Source organism: Silene latifolia, chromosome 11 (genome assembly GCF_048544455.1).
Source record: "Silene latifolia isolate original U9 population chromosome 11, ASM4854445v1, whole genome shotgun sequence".
NCBI lineage: Eukaryota > Viridiplantae > Streptophyta > Magnoliopsida > Caryophyllales > Caryophyllaceae > Silene > Silene latifolia.
Window position 1 is genome coordinate 54,060,382 of NC_133536.1, and position 21,029 is coordinate 54,081,410.

Genomic DNA, 21,029 nt, shown 5'->3' on the forward strand with positions numbered 1-21,029 from the left:
GAGATGATAGCGCGTGTTTTTCAACTGGGGTCTTTTAAGTCAGTTCGTACGTTCGCACCGAACTTTAAGTTCGCACGAGATCCTATTTATATATATATATATATATATATATATATCAGCAAGGATCCGGTGAGTCCGGGGTTTTAAATGAGTCCGTCCTACCATTTTAGACCGTCCGATCATAAAAATAGACGCATAGGATGATGCCACGTTGTTCGTGCAACGGGCTCAGATTAATGTCAAAATTATGTTTCACCAAAATTAACAGGGGTCGCGTATTACTTCCTTCATTCAACAAAAACGCGACTCTCCCTCCTCTCTCACTCACTCACTCGCTCTCTCTCTCTCTCTAGACTCCTGGTTCCACACCTTTCTTCACCGTGTTCTCCAACTCATCAACCTCCTTTTATGAGAATTAAAATTCATCCCCAAAATCACTTGAAATAATGGTAAACAATGGTGGATCTGATTACAATCGTCAGATCTACTGAAATAGATGCCTAAGATATCTCCGCAATTAAACACCTTGTCTCCCACTATACGTTGTTTTCTTGTCTCTCTTACTTTCTTCCTCATTTCTCTGGTAAAATAGTATCATTGTGATACTAGTCAAACAGGTAAATTGAATATTTTGATTTGTCTAATTGTGAAATAGATTTTTTTAGTCGATTTTTAATTGATTCGATCCATAATTGGTTTGAATTTTACTTAGATTCCTAATTTCGTTTATATGTAGTATTGATCTTTGAAATTAGATGTTGCTTCACGCTAATTTGTTAGAGTTTCAATTGATATGGTTTATCACTTAAATTTGGTCAACTACTGCAATTTCTACTATTTCCACCATTATTATGCTCCATAACACATTTGTTTGTTATTATAACACTTTTTTTCGATCAATGTATAATACATTTATTCTTGACCCTAAAATCCATACGAGTACTTCTCATTGTAACACGAGTTTTCATAGTAAAACATAATTGTTAGTGTAACACTTGTTTGTTATTGTAACACTTCTGATCTGCTAATGTAACATAAGTATATGAGTATTGAGTAGTGTTCTAATAAGGCATAATTGTTTGCTACTGTAATAGTTATGACTTGTTATTATAACACATATAACTCCTTATTGTAACACATTTAAGTCGCCTGATGTTACTTTATAAGTAGCTGGTGTTACATCATACCCTAACTCTTGTTAGGCACTTAGGCTATGAAATAACTTGTAGTGTTACTCAATCAAGTCAAACGAGTGACTAGTATGACTCGATAAACAAAGGTTACACAATCAGGTACGGAGTGCGTCGGATACATTCCATAACTAACATTTATTTACATAAGTGGAGGATTGGGCTAGTGTCAAAAACCCGTAGTACGTTGGGTGCCTAGACCTCATGGATTTCATTTGAGCTAGTTTGTGAACTACAAGCGATATGTCCTACTATGCTAGTGATGCGACTTGGATTAATGTTAATAATGTGCTTAGTGGTGCATGAAATGTCCTATATCTGTATATATCAAAAAAATGGCAATAGATGCACCATTGTTTAGTTAGAAATTTGGCAACTGTATACATGATAACTCTTGGCACGACCATTCTTATCCGGTTTACTATACTTCACAAATCAACAATATAGGTGTCTTTTTGCTTCAAAAGTCTGTCAATATTTTTCAGGAGAACTTAAGTTCGATTGTTCTTCTTTGCACTTTTGAGTTTCTAAATGCAACCATGTTTAATAAAGGCTATTAGCTCAATGGTAGAGCAATGTGCATTTTTGTACAAAAGATGTGGGTTCGAATCCCACATAGCCTAACATAGTAATACTCTTTTATTTATGCTAGATGTAACTATTGTTTCTTTATTGAATACTTCTAACTAATGTTACTTCATTATACTTTAACTGGTGTTACTCATAACAATAAACACAATATAGGTTCAACTTACGAATATCAATTTCATTAGATAAGGATAACTAGTGTTACTTTAAAGAGTAAGTAGTGTTACTTTATAAAATAAGTAGTGTTATTCTATATGAAATCTAATGTGAATCTAATAATATGTGTTGTTCCATTGAATAGCTTGTGTTACATTATAAAATAACTAGTGTTACTATAAAGAGTAACTAGTGTTACTTCCTAGTAGAGACTATAACTACATGTATAAGATTCAATCACACCATTTGAACTTGAGATTATACCTAGTTAATTGAGTTTCGCACGGTCAATATCTAAACAATATACTTACTGTTCGTCTATGTGGGGCTCGAACCCACATCTTGCATAATAATGCAATGCTCTACCTTTTGAGCTAATAGACGACAAAATACCAAAATAATCATCAGTGGGTTGTATAAGTAGCAGCAACATTTACTACGACATAACAATGCACCGATGCGACTAATAATGAATAACCAACTTGTTTCTAATGAGCACCATCATAATTCAAATGAATCAAATGAACGCAGCACGAGTTATTGCCAAATGTCTACCTACTATCTTATATAAGATTCAAATCTACACCCTTAACGCCAGATAAGTTTGTATATTTGTGCATTGTATGAATGAATTGTTAACTTCTCATATACTTTATAGGAAATACAAGAGTAAAAGAAGGTTTTTGACACTATTAGTTTGTCTAAAGTGTTGTACACCTGTGTCGAGCCATTTATAGTAAGATCTCTTTCCGTTGCTGTATTCCAAACAAATGAAATACCTTGAACTCCAATGTAAATATAGACCAACACTAGCACATGCCTTCCTGGATCGACACATGCGAAAGCCAGTATCTGTTAATACTCACATAAGTCGCATTGAATACCACTAATTGCAATAAAGCTTTCTAGGCTCTTTATAAAACCAAATGCTCAAAAGTGATAATATAACAAGGACATAATCTCATTCTATTTCACTTATTCAACACAATAAGCATGTTAAGAGAAGCATTCGGTAAAAAAATCAGTGGTAACATTAGAATCGACTAAATTTTGAAAACGCCTGATAAATCTCGTACAAAAAATATAATATAATGATAAATTTGGCATAAGTAAACATATTGAAATTGAATAACAACAATGACTAGTGTCGTATTATAGTAACACGGACACAACATTGCAATAACATAAGTAGACCGTTACCATAACATACATACATTGTTATCGTAACACAGACACAACATTGTTATAACCTAAGCAGGCCATTACTGTAACATAGATACTTTGTTACTGTAAGAGAGTTACAACATTATCATAAACATGCAACATCATTAAACAATGACAGGATATGTAATTCAAGTAAACCATTATAGTAACATAGCTAAGGTATTATTGTAACGTAGTCAAACCGTTATTGTAACACTAGAAAAACCATTATTGTAACAAAGTATAACCGTTAGTGTAACACGCCTAAACCATTATTGTAACAAAGGATAACCGTTTTTGTAACACGAATAAACCATTATCGCAATACAGTTGAACAATTATTTAGGACAAGTTGCATCCACATAGTAGCACACATACTTACATACTCTTATTTCTAGAAACTAGTTGAACAATTAATAATAACGTGAACAAAAAATCATCAGTACACAGAAAAAGTATACTAGAAAATTAACAAGACAAGAAACACAACTAAACGGAAACTAAATCGCAACGCTTAATAAACGCTTACCTAAAGATTTGTAGTCTCTACATTCAGCAAAAGCGAAACACTAAGCTTCGGCTCGATAACTAGATATTTTTTTAACACGAATCGACAACATCTGAATATTCGCACAAACCGTAAATTAACGGAAATAGATTGTCATTTAAAAATTATATAAACAACCTAATTAAATCAAAAACTCACATTTTTCAATATATTTAAGAGCTCCTCCTTCAATCGTTCCCTAATTTGAAGCAACGGAAAAGTGACTTACTTGCGAATTGAGTGAAAACAGTGGAAGTCGTCGTCAAACACTAGAATATTCCTCTTGTTGCGCTTCGATCGGCATCAACGCGTACCTACTATGATAGTCATAGAAATTGAAGTTCAGTGAGATTTTTAGATCTATAAACTCAAATCTGAAATTAAAATACAAAATACACTCATGTTGATGAATTTATAAATTAGAACTGAAATTAACCTAAAACTTGTTAAATTCACTATAAAAGAATGCTAAAAATCGATAAAACCGAAAGAAATTACCAAAATTAAAACTTGCTTGAAATTAAAGTATTGGTGTGATATGGAGAAACGATGACGGAAAACAGCTGCACATAGAGAGGGGAAAATTAAGAGCTGAGAGTGAAGAGAGAGAAAAGAATCTGAAAAAAATGGCGGAAGAGGAAATGTTTTTTTGTGGATGTATTAAATACGATAAAATACAATGACAAAATTACCCTTACTAAGTCGTAGAAAATACTGAATAGTTACCTTGTTTTTAATCAATTTGAGTCGTTGATCTTAATAGATCTGATGGTCCAAGATGGTAGGACAGACTCACCCTAAGAAGGTAGACTCTCATGATCCTAACTCTATATATATATATATATATATATATATATATATATATATATATATATATATTATTTCCTCTTTCCTTTCGATGCTAGTTAGATGTTGGTTCTCTTTCCTTTTTTTGGTAATAATGAGTTTGGATTTCAATTTCTCATGATACTAGTTTTATACCCGTGCAAATTGCACGGGTTTGTTATTTAGGTTGTTATAGTGAAATGTGTTAATAGTGGTTGCTCTTTAACTGAAATATCTATCGAGATTATCTAAAATATAGCAATAATAAAGTTGTATTTATCGAAAGTATTTAAAAAGGGTTTTGCTTTTTCACATTCGGATTTTACTCTTTCACATAAATCTTTTACAATTTTAACCTTGTCACATATTTTTCATTCTCTCACTCAATTGATTTTTTTTCCCCTTTCCCCATTTCTTGTCCTATTTATGTATATCATTGATGATCTTGAATCCAAATAATTACTTAGACTGTGTATGGCACTGTCATTCTTGAGAAAAACACGTGCAGAAGAGTTTTAGTCGAAGTAATTTATGTTGCTCTATATGCTACGCATACTATTCTTTTATTCAGAAAATTTGTTGTGCGTATTAATTCTTGATGAATCTTGTATAGATGAGCACTAAGACCGATTCTCCAATTTATTAATGGAGTAGTGATTATTTCACAGCAACATTGCCCCTCCTTAAATCAATACCCCAATTGAAAATTAATTTTGATAAACAAAACTGATTAAATCAACTTAATCCACTAAAAATTAAAGTCATTTGTTGATAAAACGAATTAATTACTTGTTTGATATAAGAATTAAAATACATAATTGAAGAATTTGGGAGGTACTTGATTAGGTTTTAGGAGAAATAGAAATTTAGGTTATTTAATTTGGGAAGGGTAATATTTGTAAACATTATTAAAAAAATATATGTGAAAAAAGTAAAAGTCGTATGTGGAAGAGTAATTCCGTTAAAAGGGGTAAGACAATAATAATAAAAATACAACAATAACTCCTCGAAAATTTCAAAGCATAACAAAAGCAGACAAATTTGAAAAAAAAAAAACAACAATAACCTATTACGATGTACAATCATAAGTATATTTTAGACAATAAGCTATTACGGTGTACAATCACAAGTAGAATGGTGTAAATAGAAATGGTTAGGTTTTTTTTTAGAACCGTATTAAACCATATTTAAAATAGTATTAAAGTGCTGAAACGTAAATAGGATTTACAAATTCTCGAAAAATAACAGTGCGTTAGTTTTAAGTGTCAAATCGCATTATATACAATATAAATGTCATATAGTTTTTTTTTTTTAAAATAAATATAATATATAATACTAAAACCTTAAAACAATAATGTTCCCTTCGACTAAATTTAAGCAAAATCGCAATGTTTATATTAAGATGTGTGTCTCGACTATTCTATATAATGATCTATGTAATATAGTCGGTTATAGGCGAACCTGACAAAAAATGACTCGATCTCAATAACAGACCGAAACCCGCCTGAAATACCCAAATTCGAAAATGATCCGATCTAGTATTAACCCTCGTTTTTAGGGTAAAGACACGTCCGACCCGTGATAAGATAATTTATTCAAACTTTGTATTTAATTATAATCCTCAAACTTGTATTATGTATTTACTTTTGAAATTTTGAGATAAAATATATATTTTGAGATAAAATATACTCCCTCCTATTCTACATAACCTTCCCTCTTTCCTTTTTCATCTATTCACAATACCTTCCCCCTTTCCTTATTTAGTAAAGTTTTATACTTATTTTAATCATCTTACCTCACAACAATACCCCACAATACTCATACTTTATCTTATTTTAATCACCTTACCCCACAACAATACTTATTTTAATCACCTCACTCCATAATAATACCCACAATACTTTCTCTCTTTCCAATTATCTCACCCCACCACAATACTTTAACTTATTTAATTCAAACACCCTTAATTCCCGTGCCCCCAATGAATATGGAAGGTTATCGGGAATAGGAGGGAGTATTTTTATTTGTTTTAAAACATACTTTAGCACATAAATGCTAAAAAATTGTTATCATACAAATCTAGACAATGTTTGTCATGTATATGTAACATTTGATCAATAATATGAATCTGACACAATATTAAATATATATATATATATATATATATATATATAAAATAAAAACGTGTATTCTTATTTATATCACACTCTATTAAAGTAACTAATTAAAAAATTAAAACTAACTATATATTTATTACACAAAAAGTGAAGATAAACATTTGTAAAAAGATGTGAATCCGACTTGTAGACCCAAACTTGACTATACAAACTCGTGTTTTCCATTTTCCATTTTTGTAATACACTCAACTAACATTTTTTCTCGAAATCCAAAATAATCGACCCGTTATCCGTCTAACCGATCTGATTGAAAGGCTATGTCTATGTGAGGGAATTTTATTTTTAGTTCAAATCAATAACATTGTATAATTTAGATGCATACCTGTTATCATTTAGATAATTTTAATGTGACCTTTTTTTTGACCCTGCCTTTATATGATTGACCTGAATAAGGTTGTATTATGACTTAACCATTGTTTTGACCCACCCGACCCGTTTAACTGCTCAAAGATTTCATATAAATGTACTGGTTCAATTCATTACAAAAAGTGACCCATATATCCAAACTTTTTTCACTTACATTTCCAGCCGATATCACTCATCTAATAAGTTTCCTTTAAAACGGATGTATCCGTCGTAATTTCAAATAGGTTAATTATTATTCCACTTGTATATGTAAGGCAAATATGTTACTTTTCCTATATAATATTCTACTTTTATTTATTCTAACTACTTGGCCCGTCTTAACCTTAAGACGGATATTGGATCAATTCTCGTATCATTCTTTTGCGAAAATTGGCCTACGAAATATATTCTAAAACGGATCTATATATCTAAGAATATGATCTACGTCGTTGGCCCATATACTTATCACTATGCAGCCATACACTCATGACTCACCCCGTATAAATTACTCTTTTACACTCCTCTTTTACCCTACTCTCCCTCCTTCAGCCGCCTACCTCTTTGTCTCTTAGCTCATAATCTCATACTCGTAATTCTTATCGCCTTAATGCCAAAATAAATCAAGCCCCATAAAAATAAAACCGTAATTATAATCGCCTAAAAGTTTCGTTCTCTCTCACTCAATGTTCACCCTCAATCTCACAATTACAGGTTCATGCATGATTGCATGAAGTGTAACTATAAAGATTTCAAAACATGTTTATATGGACCGTTTTTGCAGGCGATTTATAGCGTTGCAGAATTGTAGATGTTAATTGAACATTTTCAGTTGACTTTATAGTAGAAGGTTATTTATCATATTTCATTTTTTGGGTTATTTTTTTCATTTTGCAATTTTATCATATTTATTTATTTTGAATGTTATTTATTTATCTCATCATTCAATTTATATAAAAAAAAAAGTTCCATGGGTATTTTTTTCACGTTTATGTTATTTTTCTTTGTTAATTGATCATTTTTTGAGTCATTTTCTGCCCCGATAATAGTAGATTTATAAATACTACTCCTAGTACGATACTGGTAATATGGTTATTATTAATGTACAATGGTTAATTAATGATAGAAAATTGGTAATTGTGTTATTAATGAGCCAAGCACAAAGTCGGTATTACTGAGTATTCATTCATCTTCCAAATTAAATTGCACTAAAAAACATGATTGGCCTACATAACAAAAATAAAAATGCCTTTTTAGAATTCCAACTTTATACATCAATTCTCTGGTCCTTTCTTTAATAAGGAGGATTCATATTGAGCAATTAATTCCTTTATGTACGTGGTTGCTAAAAAATAGGAAATGAAAAAACTCATTTGAAAAGTTGACTTTTAACCAAAGAGCGACACCTCAGCTCTGTGGTTGTTCTTTTAATAAAGAGGATGATAAAAAATTGTGATTTTGGCTTTATTTGTAAGATTGGGCCAGTCTTATAGTATAAGACCGTCCTTTCTAACAATTTTAATATTAAATATGATAAACTAAAATACGTCATAAATATTTTTCCGACCTGTATTTTTACCTTAACCCGGCCCGAGACACGTTCGATGCGACTCATATTTGACTCGACTTGTATTCAACCAGTTCCATATTCTAACACAGCCCAATATATACCCATGTCCTAATTAAAATCCCTGTTTGACCCCAATGAGCCCGTAAATACATCTACCCATTTGGGCATTTGGCCCATAGTACGGTGCTTAATTGCCTACCTTTCTTATTTTCCCTAATAATTTTCATCCTATCTTAATCTCCTTTTTTTTGATTAGTAAGAAGGGATAAAATCCCAGAGACCTACAGCGAGTAGTGTCCCAGAAAGTTCACAAGAAGCAGAAAAACAATAAAAGCGAATATAAAAACAATGTCCTTTCCAACGCGAAAACTTGTGTACTAAGAGACCCTCCTTTGCATAGTCCTTTTCTTCTTCCATGATCTTAATGTTTCCAATTGTTTAACCATTCCGCCAAAATGTAAGGTAAAGTGCCCTTCCATGATTAGCACCCCAACCCAACTCTCATAAGCAGTTTATCCATTGTAAACGGCCAATAAGATATCTTGATCTCGAAAAAATCTTCCAAACCATACTATACAAGTTACGGGTCATTCCCTTCGAAGTCATCGCATTCCATTCATATCATATCCCTTGTGTTTACCCTTTCCCATAATGTTACCATAAAAGTATTACATACATTGGTGATGCAAGCCCTTTCCAAATCCGTCTAAATAGACCAAAGCTAAGAATGCATCCTATATAAGATTCAGTCAGAAAACTTGAAAATCAGTAAGGCTTACCTCTGCTATCGCCTATCAGCCCCCTCAATAGTGCTTACGTCTGCTATCAGCCCCCCTCCTCTTCCAATCCATGCCATACACCAATATTTGATGAACAAAACTACTTAAGCAAATCTTGAAGGTCCAAACTTTCACCAACCCGAAAACCCAACAACCTTCCTAAATCTTTGGTCTTTCTTTCTTCCGCAATTCTATCATTATCGAAGTCATCGTCAGAAAAAAGTTCAATGCTGTCCTCCGAGTTTCCTCCGGCCCTATTTGCAATTTCGTCTCTTAATAATTGGGCAGCTGCTTTCCTGGTCGACTTATTTTTTGATACTTCAGTGCTCTTCCGATTAAGCTCCTTTGACGTAGACCTGGAATTCCTCTTGAACTTTTTCGCATTTAAAATCTTTTGGAAGCCAGGGGGACAATCATCATCAAAAGACGAAATATCTGGTGAAAAAACTAAGTTTGCATCTAATCTCCGCTTCATTAAAATTAAGTCCATTTCCTCATTAATATCATAATTGACATTTCCGATCATTGTTACCGTCTTTTCACTTTTATTTGATTGTTCACCATTCTCAGTTGTAACCACGATCTGAGAAAGATTAGTCCCCTCGCATTCTTGGACACCAAACTGGGCGTGGTTATTGGCAGATAGTGTATCATCCCATTGATGGGACGACAAATTCCGGTTGGGCTCCGGCTGTTTGATGAAACATGTAGTCAAATTTGACCCCTCCCTAACAAAAACCGACTTTCCAATAGATTGTTCATCGATGCTCAAATACACTACCTCCGCAATATACGACATAATATTGGTATCAATCATCATTCTGCAGGTAACAAAGCTATCAGGGCTTTCAGAGCTCGAATCACAGCAAACTAGGATTCCAAATTTACCTGCAATCTTTTCACAAGTATCCCTAGACCATACTTGTGGAGGAATTCCCATTACCTCTAACCAAATCCTCCTGGTATCTCCTTGTTGGTATATATCCCATGGTAAACATGACTAAAGTATTGCATTAGAAGGGGATTTTTGGTCTCAACAGCATCCTATCTTAATCTCCTTCTGCCGCATCTCCCTCATTCAATCAGAAATTAATTATATGAAACTCTTATACGCCTCTTTCTCCTTCACTCAGATTATCCTCAATCAAACTATTTGATCTTCATGCATGAAGGTAACTTACGGGGATTTAGAAAAAAAGTATGTACATTATCGTTTTGCACACAATTTTCGGCTATTGCAGATTTGCAGACGATACCCACACTCTCAATTGATTGTTTTGCATATGCATATTAGCCTTTAACACTTTTTTCCATCATTTTTTTTTTATAGAAAATTAGTTTTTTTTTTTTGGCTTTTTTTAATTCTAATTTCTTCAATCTAAGTAATTTTTCTGAAATATTTTCATTTCATGCAAATTTAACATATCTAATTATTTTTTACCTTATTTAAAAAAAAAATTTGAAAGTGTGCTCATAAACTCTTGAACCTTGTAGATCTAATGACTCGATTTATTAAAATTGTATTCATTAATTTTTTTTAAGAAAATGTTTTTTCATTTTTATGTTTTTTTTTCATTTTTTTTTTCAATATTAGTATTTGTTTTAAATATTAAGGAGTACTTCGTATGATGCTATTATTATTATTATTATAAACATGATTTTTTTTTCAAGAAAAATATTTTTGTATTTTTTTTCTCGTTTTAAAGTCATTTTTTCCTTTTTTTTCGTCAAATATATCCAACCAAGAATAAATTCTGTTTATTATGTTTATGTATTCTATATCAAATTTGTGAGATTTTTTTTAAGGTTGATTTTTTTTATATCATAATCAAGTTAACAATAAATATTAGTTATAATTATATATCAGATGAGCAATTCACATAAAATCAAACATGCGGAGTACATCAAATCAAATTTAACTCTTCTATATAAAAGAGGATGGTTGAACGTGTGTGGGACCTAAGACTTTTCTTTAATTAAAAAAATAAAAAATATACTTTTAACCACAGTGCGACACCTCAGCACTGTGGTTGTTGCTTTAATGAATATGATATTAATGTAAATCTTTCCATTATTAACATCTTAACATATGCTTATTGAACACATTTTAAAAAAACCTAATTAAAATATCAGTTACAAAAAATAAAAAAATATAAGCAAATGGTAATTAAAACGTAGCGAGTATATAATACAATATGAACATCATCTTTTTTTCACCCACCAACTACTCAACGAGTCGGAGTAAGTGACGGATAATGCCACTCACAAAACGAATAGGGAGGACAAGGTGAGGGCACCCCCATGTGCTTCCCTCTCTCCTCTATTTGGGTTATTTGTGAGAGGAAATGGTATCCGTCACTCCAAAGTGACGGATACGTGCCGTCTTCAATGAGATTTTGTGTTCACCAAATATAATGTCATCAACTTGTATTTTTGTTTTATTAAAAAGTAGGCTAATATAGCCCACATAAAATAGGTGGTCAGTATATTGTGGCTAAGAATATTCCATCCATGGGGGTGCCCTGCTATGGTAACAGACTGATGAACTGAAAACAGTATCTGGACACAAAAAAAAAAAAAAAAATCACAGAAATGGCTTCTTCAGCAGCTGTTATCTCATCACATAGCAGGGCTCTTATTTCTCCTAATTCCATTTCTAGCTTTCACAACAATCCTAATTTACCAAAATTAATCCATAATTTACCTTCTTTAACCTCTAATTTTACTGCCTTATCAAGCAGTAAATTAACCATCTGTTCAGTTGCTAAGACCACTACACCAGAAGTTGAGCTTCAGTACAGCAGTAACTTCAGCACACCTGCTCCTAATAACAGTACGCTCTTCTAACCCCCAATATTGCACAATTGTTTGCTTAGATTTAATTGTTTCTACAAGACTCTCAAGAATAAGATTTTCATTAATTGAATACTCACTTACGCAGTGGCGGAACTAACGGGGTTAGCCTGGGACAACGAAATTTCTGAAATTTTTTGTTCAAAGCTCCATTTTTTCTGTTTTAGCTTTATGATATTACTAGTTTGCCTGCTGAGATTTTTCGTCCCCGCTCTGTAAATGGTAGATACGGTATTAATCCGCTTGAACATTGGCGTTATATAGACCCGACCAAACCAACCGCGCCTGATAAGAACAATCTGAATTAGACCAATTTCTATGACTGATCATTTTGTGGCAAACAAAACCTTAATAACCACGATTGTTGACCCGATCTAAATAACTCGTTTGTCATGTCTAGTATTATGATTATTAAGACACTAACAAAAACATTTTTGTCTTTTAAGGTTGGTCTGAATTTGCTAGCAAGGTATCGGGTGAATGGGACGGGTTTGGAGCAGACTTCACAACCGAAGGCAAACCCATTGAACTTCCTGAATCAGTAGTCCCTGAAGCTTACAGAGAATGGGAAGTGAAGGTGTTTGACTGGCAAACTCAATGCCCAACACTAGCCGAACCTCAAAACTTGCTCTTATCATACAAATCTATAAAACTACTCCCAACTGTTGGATGTGAGGCCGATGCTGCCACAATTCACACCACTGATTCAAAGAATATAGGAGGTGAACAAAGTAACAAAACATTAGGCTTTGGATATCAGAGCACAGGTTGTTATGTATCGGTTTGGGTGGTGGACGAGACTGAAAGATACAAAGTGATTGAAGTTGAGCATTGTTTGGTTGATCCTCGGGATAAGGAGTCCCGAGTGAGAGTTATTCAGATTGTTCGATTTGAGGGTTCAGAGATGAAATTGGTGAAGATTAGAGTGTTTTGTGAGCAGTGGTATGGGCCGTTTAGAAATGGCGATCAGTTGGGCGGTTGTGCTATACGTGATTCAGCGTTCGCATCTACTGTGAAGCTAAATGCTTCTGATGTTGCTGGTGCCTGGCAGGGCACGACTGCTCTGGCTAGCTATCAGAGTTCCTCTAATGTGAGTTCATTTTGTGAAAATCACACAGATATTATGTTACTTAAGAGACTTAAAACTTGCAAAGTTTTCCAATCGGAAACAAACCCAAATTTTGCGATCTCAATAAGTCTCAAAGCTCGAATTGACCATATCCAATCTGAACTTTGTTGGATGCGAGATTAATCGGTACGAAATGAGTTGAATTAAATTTCGATTGATCATCCCCGGCCCGTAACCATTGCCAGAAAAATGATCGGGCTTGAAATTAGCCATACAAAAACCTGATAGACATACCTGAAGCACAAAATGACCCAACCCAAGCCGAAATATAAACACGTCCTGGTTTGACCCAAGCTAATTGACCAAGACCGGACCCAAATAATCCATTTGCCAAGTCTAGTAAAGTCAATAGTACGTCTCTCGCATAACATTGATTGATATCTTTACAATAATCTTGGCTATTTTCTTCTTGTGATTTCTAATGTGTCAATTTGACAGGAACTAATCCAAGAAGTCAGGGGAAGCAGCATAGACAAGATTGTCAGAGACGAAAATGATTTGATTGGCCTGCCACGACAGTTATGGTGCTCGCTCAAGGAAGACGGGAATGGTGAAACTTATGCAGAGGCCGGGTGGTTACTAGACCGTGATTTTGCTATTTCATCGACATGTATTCTCTCAAGTGACTGCCAAGTAAAGGTACACGCCTCTACAAAGAATTCAATTTTATCAGTGTCAGATATACATGGTGCTAAAAGGTGCTGTTGAATCTATTTGCATTTTGCAGGAAATAGCTGTTAGGAATGAGACTGCTGCGACAATCACTTGAAATACAGACATGTGAAATATATAAGACTACAGTTTTCTGTAATTCTAAAGATGTCTTATTTTTCTGTTGGTACCGTTGATTTGTTAAATAACGCAAAATCACTCACTAAACTGTAACTGTTTATAGTTCCCACACAAGAAATAAGGATTTTTTGTCAAAAACTACCTTAAAATTAGGGGTACTTGTAAAAATACTACCTTATATTATTTTTCTTGTTTTAGACTACCTTTGTTTTCTCATTTTTTGGTCAATAACTACCTACGCTAAGAGTCTAGACATATATGGTCTGTTTTGCGGCTTTAACCTGTCTCACACGACTCTTTTATGTTTTAATCTTACTTAGGCCTGATTTTGGGAAGTGATGATGTACTTACGCTTAACTTTAGTAGATGTTTGTAGTTATTATTGAAAAGTGAAATTCATAAATTTTTCTTATCTAAAGTCAAATTGTCGATTGAATGCGATTGATCATTGTCGTTTGATGTTAACAAAGACATATGAGATAGGTTAATGTCGCTAAATCGACCAAATCTTGCTATATTTTCGGCATAGGTAGTTATTGACCAAAAAATGAGAAAACGAAGATAGTTTAAAACAAGAAAAATAATTTAAGGTAGTATTTTTACAAATACCCCTAAATATAAGGTAGTTTTTGACAAAAAACCCCAAGAAATAATGATAAAAAGAAACATGGACTACATTTAAGCACAATACTATTTCGATTCATGGCATAGCACATAGTGTTACAGGTTTGAATATTACACTTTCAACCAAAATCTGACAAATCCTGCTTTTCTGCATACCAAAATCCCTCTCTGAATGTCAGGTAAGAAATGAGACTGATACTAGTCGAGCAGACACTGTCCTTCGTAACAAATGATCAGACGAATCAAACAAAGCAGTTAAAGGGAATCATTCCAGAGCACTTGGTATTGAGATTGTATGTTCTACTTTGTCCCACTTCTAAGGCTCTCAACCATACAACCTTTCCGAAAACACACAACTTGAAACGAGGAAGAACATGACTGCGTTTTGTTGTTTCACACGTCCATTGCTGTACAAACCTGCAATCATCATACTGTATGTTCATAAAGGAGTAGGGAAAAGCTGAAGAATATTGAATTGAATCGAAACAAATGACACAAAAGAAAACCTTTATCATTGGACTCGAAGTAATAAGATGAGATCTATGTAACTGACACATAATGACACAAATTGTCACTGTATACTGAGTCATAAATTGTTCTGCATCAGTATAATCGGTAAGCGATCTTGAGAGATATAAGTTGCAAGCTAAATCCAACTCAACTAAGTGAATGTTATGTGGAAACACGAGGGCCTAACTATCAAAAATATATATTTGATCCGTCAATAGTCAACTTAAGCCAAGAGAAAGAAGGATATTAAGAAAAAATCAGCACCGTATGAAACAACTATAGACGACTAGTGAGCTCCAGGAGCGTCTCTCATGCTGATATTCAAGCTGTTGCGCATGGTCCTTCTGCCTATCGCACCATCTCCCTTTCTCATCATTGCTACAAATTCGCCATAATCAATTGTCCCATCCTGAAGTTAAAACAAAACGACCTAGGTCAACATCGCTTATAGGTCCTATGGGAGCATAGCAACTACACCTGTTAAAATATGCCCGTACTCGCAAGTCCAACTGAATCTACTTTTGTAGGATAATAAATCAGTAAAATTTTGACCCCTTACTCAAAACAACTCGTAACTTTAGGGCTAGGGTTGAACAACTTACATTATTTTGATCCACTTCTTTAATTACATCTTCAAGGAAGAGATCATTGAGTCCCTGCTCTTGACATGCTTCCTGGAGCTCATCAATTGTAATAGATCCACTGCCATCCTTGTCAAAATACTGAAATGCAGCCACAAGATGTTCCTCGCGTTCGAGCTTATTTAGATGAATAGTGGCAGCTATAAATTCCCCATAATCAATGGTACCACTATTGTCAATATCAGCCTGTGAGATAAAATGGTTAAGAAGAAAGATGGTTTAAAGAAGGAAGGTGATGTCACTAATAGAACACTTAATCTCCAGTATCGTCAAAACAAAAGGAATAACGATTTAGGATAATATACAATATTAAGAGTATCATGATCCAAGATCCCAATTAGAGAATAATTTTTTTCTTCAACACAGTTTCCACGATCTATCTTAACATGCCAAATTGTAAGTACAGAAATACAGCTTATAAAGTTCACATTAGTCAAAACCGTGTAGCAGATGATATACTATGAAATAGGTTATCCCGCCCAGAAGTCAGACTCTAAACAATCCTTGTGACAAATATAGATAATACTTCTACCTATGACAAATGAACAAAGGGAGCAATGCATTTTCAAAATGTCCTAAAAAAACATGTAGTGCAAGCAGTGGCAAATCGAAAACTGCATTGGATGACTGATACTTCACAATAGAAAGAACTGCAGCCTCTTTGTGTTGCTAACACAAGGGCAAGTTTGTGTACATCCGACCCCTCCTTACCTCGCAATTTGTGGGAGCCATTGAGGCCTTGGGGTAATCCGGTAATTGTTGTTGTTTCAACACCATATTTGAATAAAATAAAAGAGAAAAAAATATTTTACGGTGGTAAAAATCCCAGTCATGACACATGGGTCTACCAATGAGTGTGAATGTGCAATCAAACCACCAGACTACAATTCAGAAGCAAAATTCACTTTCATAGAAATCAAAGAATAGGTTGTGTTGGTGCCAGTGAAAAAAACAAGAGTGTTTGAAACAAAAGGAAAGGTATCACCAGTTCAATAAAACAGCATTACCGCATCCATCAGATCACGAATCTCTGTATCTTTAAGGTTTGAACCGTATCTTTTTAAACCAGCTTTAAGCTCCTCAAATGTAATTGCACCACTGTTATCAGTATCCATCGACTGAAACATTTCTCTCAGTCCAGCAATTTCCTCCTCTGACAAATTTTCAGCTATAACCTGCCAGCAAAAAGACGGAGAAAGGAAGATGAGTATCTCTTCTGTTTTGTTCTCAATTAAATTTCTTTACAATCTATTTTATTTGTTGTAAAAATATATTTAAGCTGAAAACAAACTGGAAAAGATTCGAGGACAAACTATTAAATTCAGGAAACCACAGTAAGATTCGGAAAAGAAAACTACCAGAATGGAATGCCAACCTAAACAAGGAAGTTAAACTTTAATAAGATGCATACCCTTAAAGCCATTTTTTTCAGCTTGTTCATAGCAGAGAAGTGTTTGAGACGAGAAAGAACAGCAGGGTCCAATGCTCTATCAGGTGCGACCCCATTTTCGCAAATCCAAGGATGACCTAAAACATAGTAACTCTAATTTGGTAAACCAGGTTCCCACAAAACATAACATGAGAGAAATATTAACGTCCATATAGCCTTATACTCCCTCCTATTCACTATATTCTTCCCTATTTCCTTATTCGAATTATTCGGGTTTTCTTCCCTATTTCCTTTTTTGGGTTGATTTGTGTGGTCCAAATTAAATTGCATGTGGGGTAGTGTGTTTTGTGTGGTCCAAATTCACTTTCTTATTTCTTGTGCAAAAAGGAAAGGGGAAGAATAGTGAATAGGAGGGAGTATATGAACCGCATAAGCTAACTGAGTGTCAGGGAATATAACTCACATAAGACCTGATGGGCAGTTAATCTTTCTGAAGGTTGCAAACACAACATCTTTCTGATAAGATCCTTTGCACTATCAGAAATTAAGGGCCATGGATCCGAGTCAAAGTCAATCTGACCCTTCAAAACTTCATCAAATATTCCCTGTTGTGTTTCTGAGCAAGAAAACATGAAAGAAAATGAAATCAATGTTTATGAATTGGAATGATGACCTATTTTACTATAAACGGCTAGAAATAACCGACATGGGTGCCTGTCCAAGTATCAGACTTGGGCATTTTTATGAAAATGCTGAGTGTCAGACACAGATATATGAAGTAATATGAGGAGTAAAATAAGCTGACAGCATAAGGACATAAATATTGCAAGAACTACATACCAGCCCAAAATGGAGGTACACCACTGAGCAAAATGTATAATATAACTCCTGCAGTCCATACATCTGCCTCTGGGCCATAGCGCTTCAAAAGAACCTCGGGTGCAACATAGTAAGGGCTTCCAACCACATCAGTAAACACCTGACCTGCAGTAACAAATCACCTTCATTTACTCTTCCAAAATTGGAAACTCGGTGCTAATTAGTGAGAGCTTACAAATGTCAAATAATATCTACACAATCTGAAGAGATTGACTCATGTAATTGGGCAAGTTCTTTTTCATTTTAGTTTTTTTTTTTTTTTTCATTTTTGTCATCATTTTGTAGATTAACAGATAAAGTTGGTCTCACATTATATAAATATGAGACAGTGTCTATAGAGGCTAACTTTATCATCTAAGCAGCTGCAATTAAAGCAATTTAGCTCAAAATTAAAATTTAGAAAGTACAGAGTGAACACTAGGAATCTAGCGAAAACAACATGACCAAAGTTCTAATATGTGGTCTTTGCTTTCAATAGCTCAATGGTAGGCTCATGGCATACAATGAAGCTGAAAGCCATGCTTTCACTATATGACTACAAATTAATCGTGTGTCACGACTATACTAATAAAGTAATAATACTTACCTACAGTGAATTACTATAGCGTTTCAGATATAAATTGGAACTAAACGAAACGTAAAGACAATGTCAAAATGGAAACCAGCAAGGGGACAGGGAAAAGTTACTTGCTTTAATACCTGGTTTGAAGAAGACCGACAACCCAAAGTCGATGGCTTTGAGTGAAAAATCATCATCCTTATTAACCAACAAGAAATTTTCAGGCTTGAGGTCCCTATGCATTACCCCAAGAGAGTGGCATGTCTCCACAACCCCAACTACAATCTTAGTCAATTCAGCTGCTTTTCTCTCACTGTACTGCCCTCTCTGAATGATACGGTCAAACAACTCTCCCCCAGAACAAAGTTCCATCACAATATGTACATATAATGGATCCTCGTAGGCACCCTTAATGGTCACAATATACTTGTGACCAGCCAAATGGTGCATTATTTGAATCTCTCTCCTAACATCCTCTAAATCCTCCTTGGATATCAACTTCCTTTTCGATATGGATTTACATGCATACTCAATCCCAGTAGCAATCTCAGTACATAAATAAGTAGTCCCGAACTGCCCTTGCCCCAATTTACGACCTAACATGTAAAGATCACGGATGTTTTCCGTTTGATGACCCAACACAAAGTAAGCTTGGGTATCATTTTGCTTCCTCATGTTATTATCTTTACTAATGGCCACTACAGCAGGGTTATTATCTTTCTTTGGAGGGTTTTCGCGGCCGAATTCTTGGTTTATAAGCTCTTGGGTCCTCAAACTAGTGGGAGAAAGATCAGAAGGGTTTTTCTTTGAGTAATGACTACTAGTGGTATTCGAATTGGTGGAAGGTGAATGATCTTCGGGCTTATTTTCGCCCTGAAAAAAATTTGTCCCGAAAGAACCCCGACATGTGTTGCCCATGAAACAATCTCAATTCCTCCAACTTCTTACAAAAACAGGACAAAGCTCAAATCTTTCACATTCAACACCAAAATTTCTCATCCAACCAATATAATTACTCTGAAACAACATAAACCCACCAAAAAACATCAACAATTACATCCAAATTAACAGTCTTTTCACAGCTTAATCAACAACATTAACAATTATCAACTTTTTAGCAACAAAAGGCAAACAAAACACTTAGTTCCAGGGGCGAACATAGAAATAAAGTTTTGGGGTAGCAAATTTTTCTAATATTGTTTTATACTTATGTTAAGCTCCATATATAACAAATTTGGGTAACAAATATCCATAATTTTAACCATTTTCTGAAATTTTGGGGGTAGCGAGTGCTACCCTTTGCTACTAGCTAGGTTCCCCTCTACGGCTCTACTTACAGTGAACTGAGATTTAGGAAAAGAAAAGTAGCAAACAATAGTTTTAACTAAATAAAGCTAAATCAACAAATAAAAATGAGAAATAAATGCAAAATTAGGAAAGTAGATCTAGCTAGCAGCTGTATCCATGTACAAAGAAAGAGAGAAAGGAGAGAAGAAAAGTATACCAGAGTGCAGTGAAGGATATGATTGAAACAGTAATCATAAAAGAAGAGAAGAGAGATTTATTAGTGAAGACTTTAAGATGTGATGATCAGCTGACAGAAAGATCTTTCAAGGCAAATTCCTTAGCTCATGTTGATAACAGTTAAGGTATAAAATCATCACAAATTCTACGGGAGATATTCGTCTATAGTTATAAACGAGTTAAATATTAACTCACTTTAAGCATAAGACAAACAATAAATTGCATGGTGGGGCTCAAAAATATCACCATTTTAAACATATTTGACCCACCTTTCACTTTAGACGGATATATCCATCTATAGTGAGACTAATTGTAAAATCATTGATTGCTTATAATCATTTATTTAATTTTTTTTTTTTCAGAGAGAGATAATTCATTAATAGAACGATACTTAGAGATGTATAGGGGAAAACCAATTTGACAATTGAACTCGTCCTCGTATTATTTTCATGCAACAGTTTGATTCACTAGGAGAGAAAATTTACCTTTTATAATTTACATTTTTATTGGTTCCAAACATCGTTGACAAATAACTTTATCCGACAAGCGACGAACCATCGACGAATTACTCTTGTCTTTATTGCTAATGAAACTAAATTAGGAATAACTGGAAAATACCTGAAATAAAGGACTGAAAAATGATTCATACCAAAAAGGAGACTTTTATTGACTAAACGATTGATATGCTCATGATAGTGTCAAATATTATCGGATCAATTAGTTGTTATTAGCTAAATAAAGTATCTAAAGT

General features: G+C 33.9%; 2 protein-coding genes across 2 annotated transcripts; one reads left to right on the forward strand and one right to left on the reverse strand.

The window, feature by feature from the left end:
- The first annotated feature begins 11,851 nt into the window (after positions 1–11,851).
- LOC141611651 (uncharacterized) lies at positions 11,852–14,276 on the forward strand. Its single transcript, XM_074430235.1, has 4 exons — positions 11,852–12,210; positions 12,677–13,320; positions 13,798–13,998; positions 14,087–14,276. Exons 1-4 carry the CDS (start codon positions 11,970–11,972, stop codon positions 14,126–14,128), a joined length of 1,128 nt encoding a protein of 375 aa, XP_074286336.1. The 5' UTR covers positions 11,852–11,969; the 3' UTR covers positions 14,129–14,276.
- Positions 14,277–14,713: 437 nt separating this feature from the next.
- LOC141611650 (calcium-dependent protein kinase 26-like) lies at positions 14,714–20,434 on the reverse strand. The gene is made up of 9 exons (XM_074430234.1): positions 20,259–20,434; positions 18,895–19,771; positions 18,157–18,300; positions 17,780–17,932; positions 17,338–17,453; positions 16,934–17,101; positions 15,888–16,112; positions 15,550–15,694; positions 14,714–15,192 (listed from the first exon to the last, which is right to left on the reverse strand). Exons 2-8 carry the CDS (start codon positions 19,670–19,672, stop codon positions 15,572–15,574), a joined length of 1,707 nt encoding a protein of 568 aa, XP_074286335.1. The 5' UTR covers positions 19,673–19,771; positions 20,259–20,434; the 3' UTR covers positions 14,714–15,192; positions 15,550–15,571.
- Between the last annotated feature and the right edge of the window lie 595 nt (positions 20,435–21,029).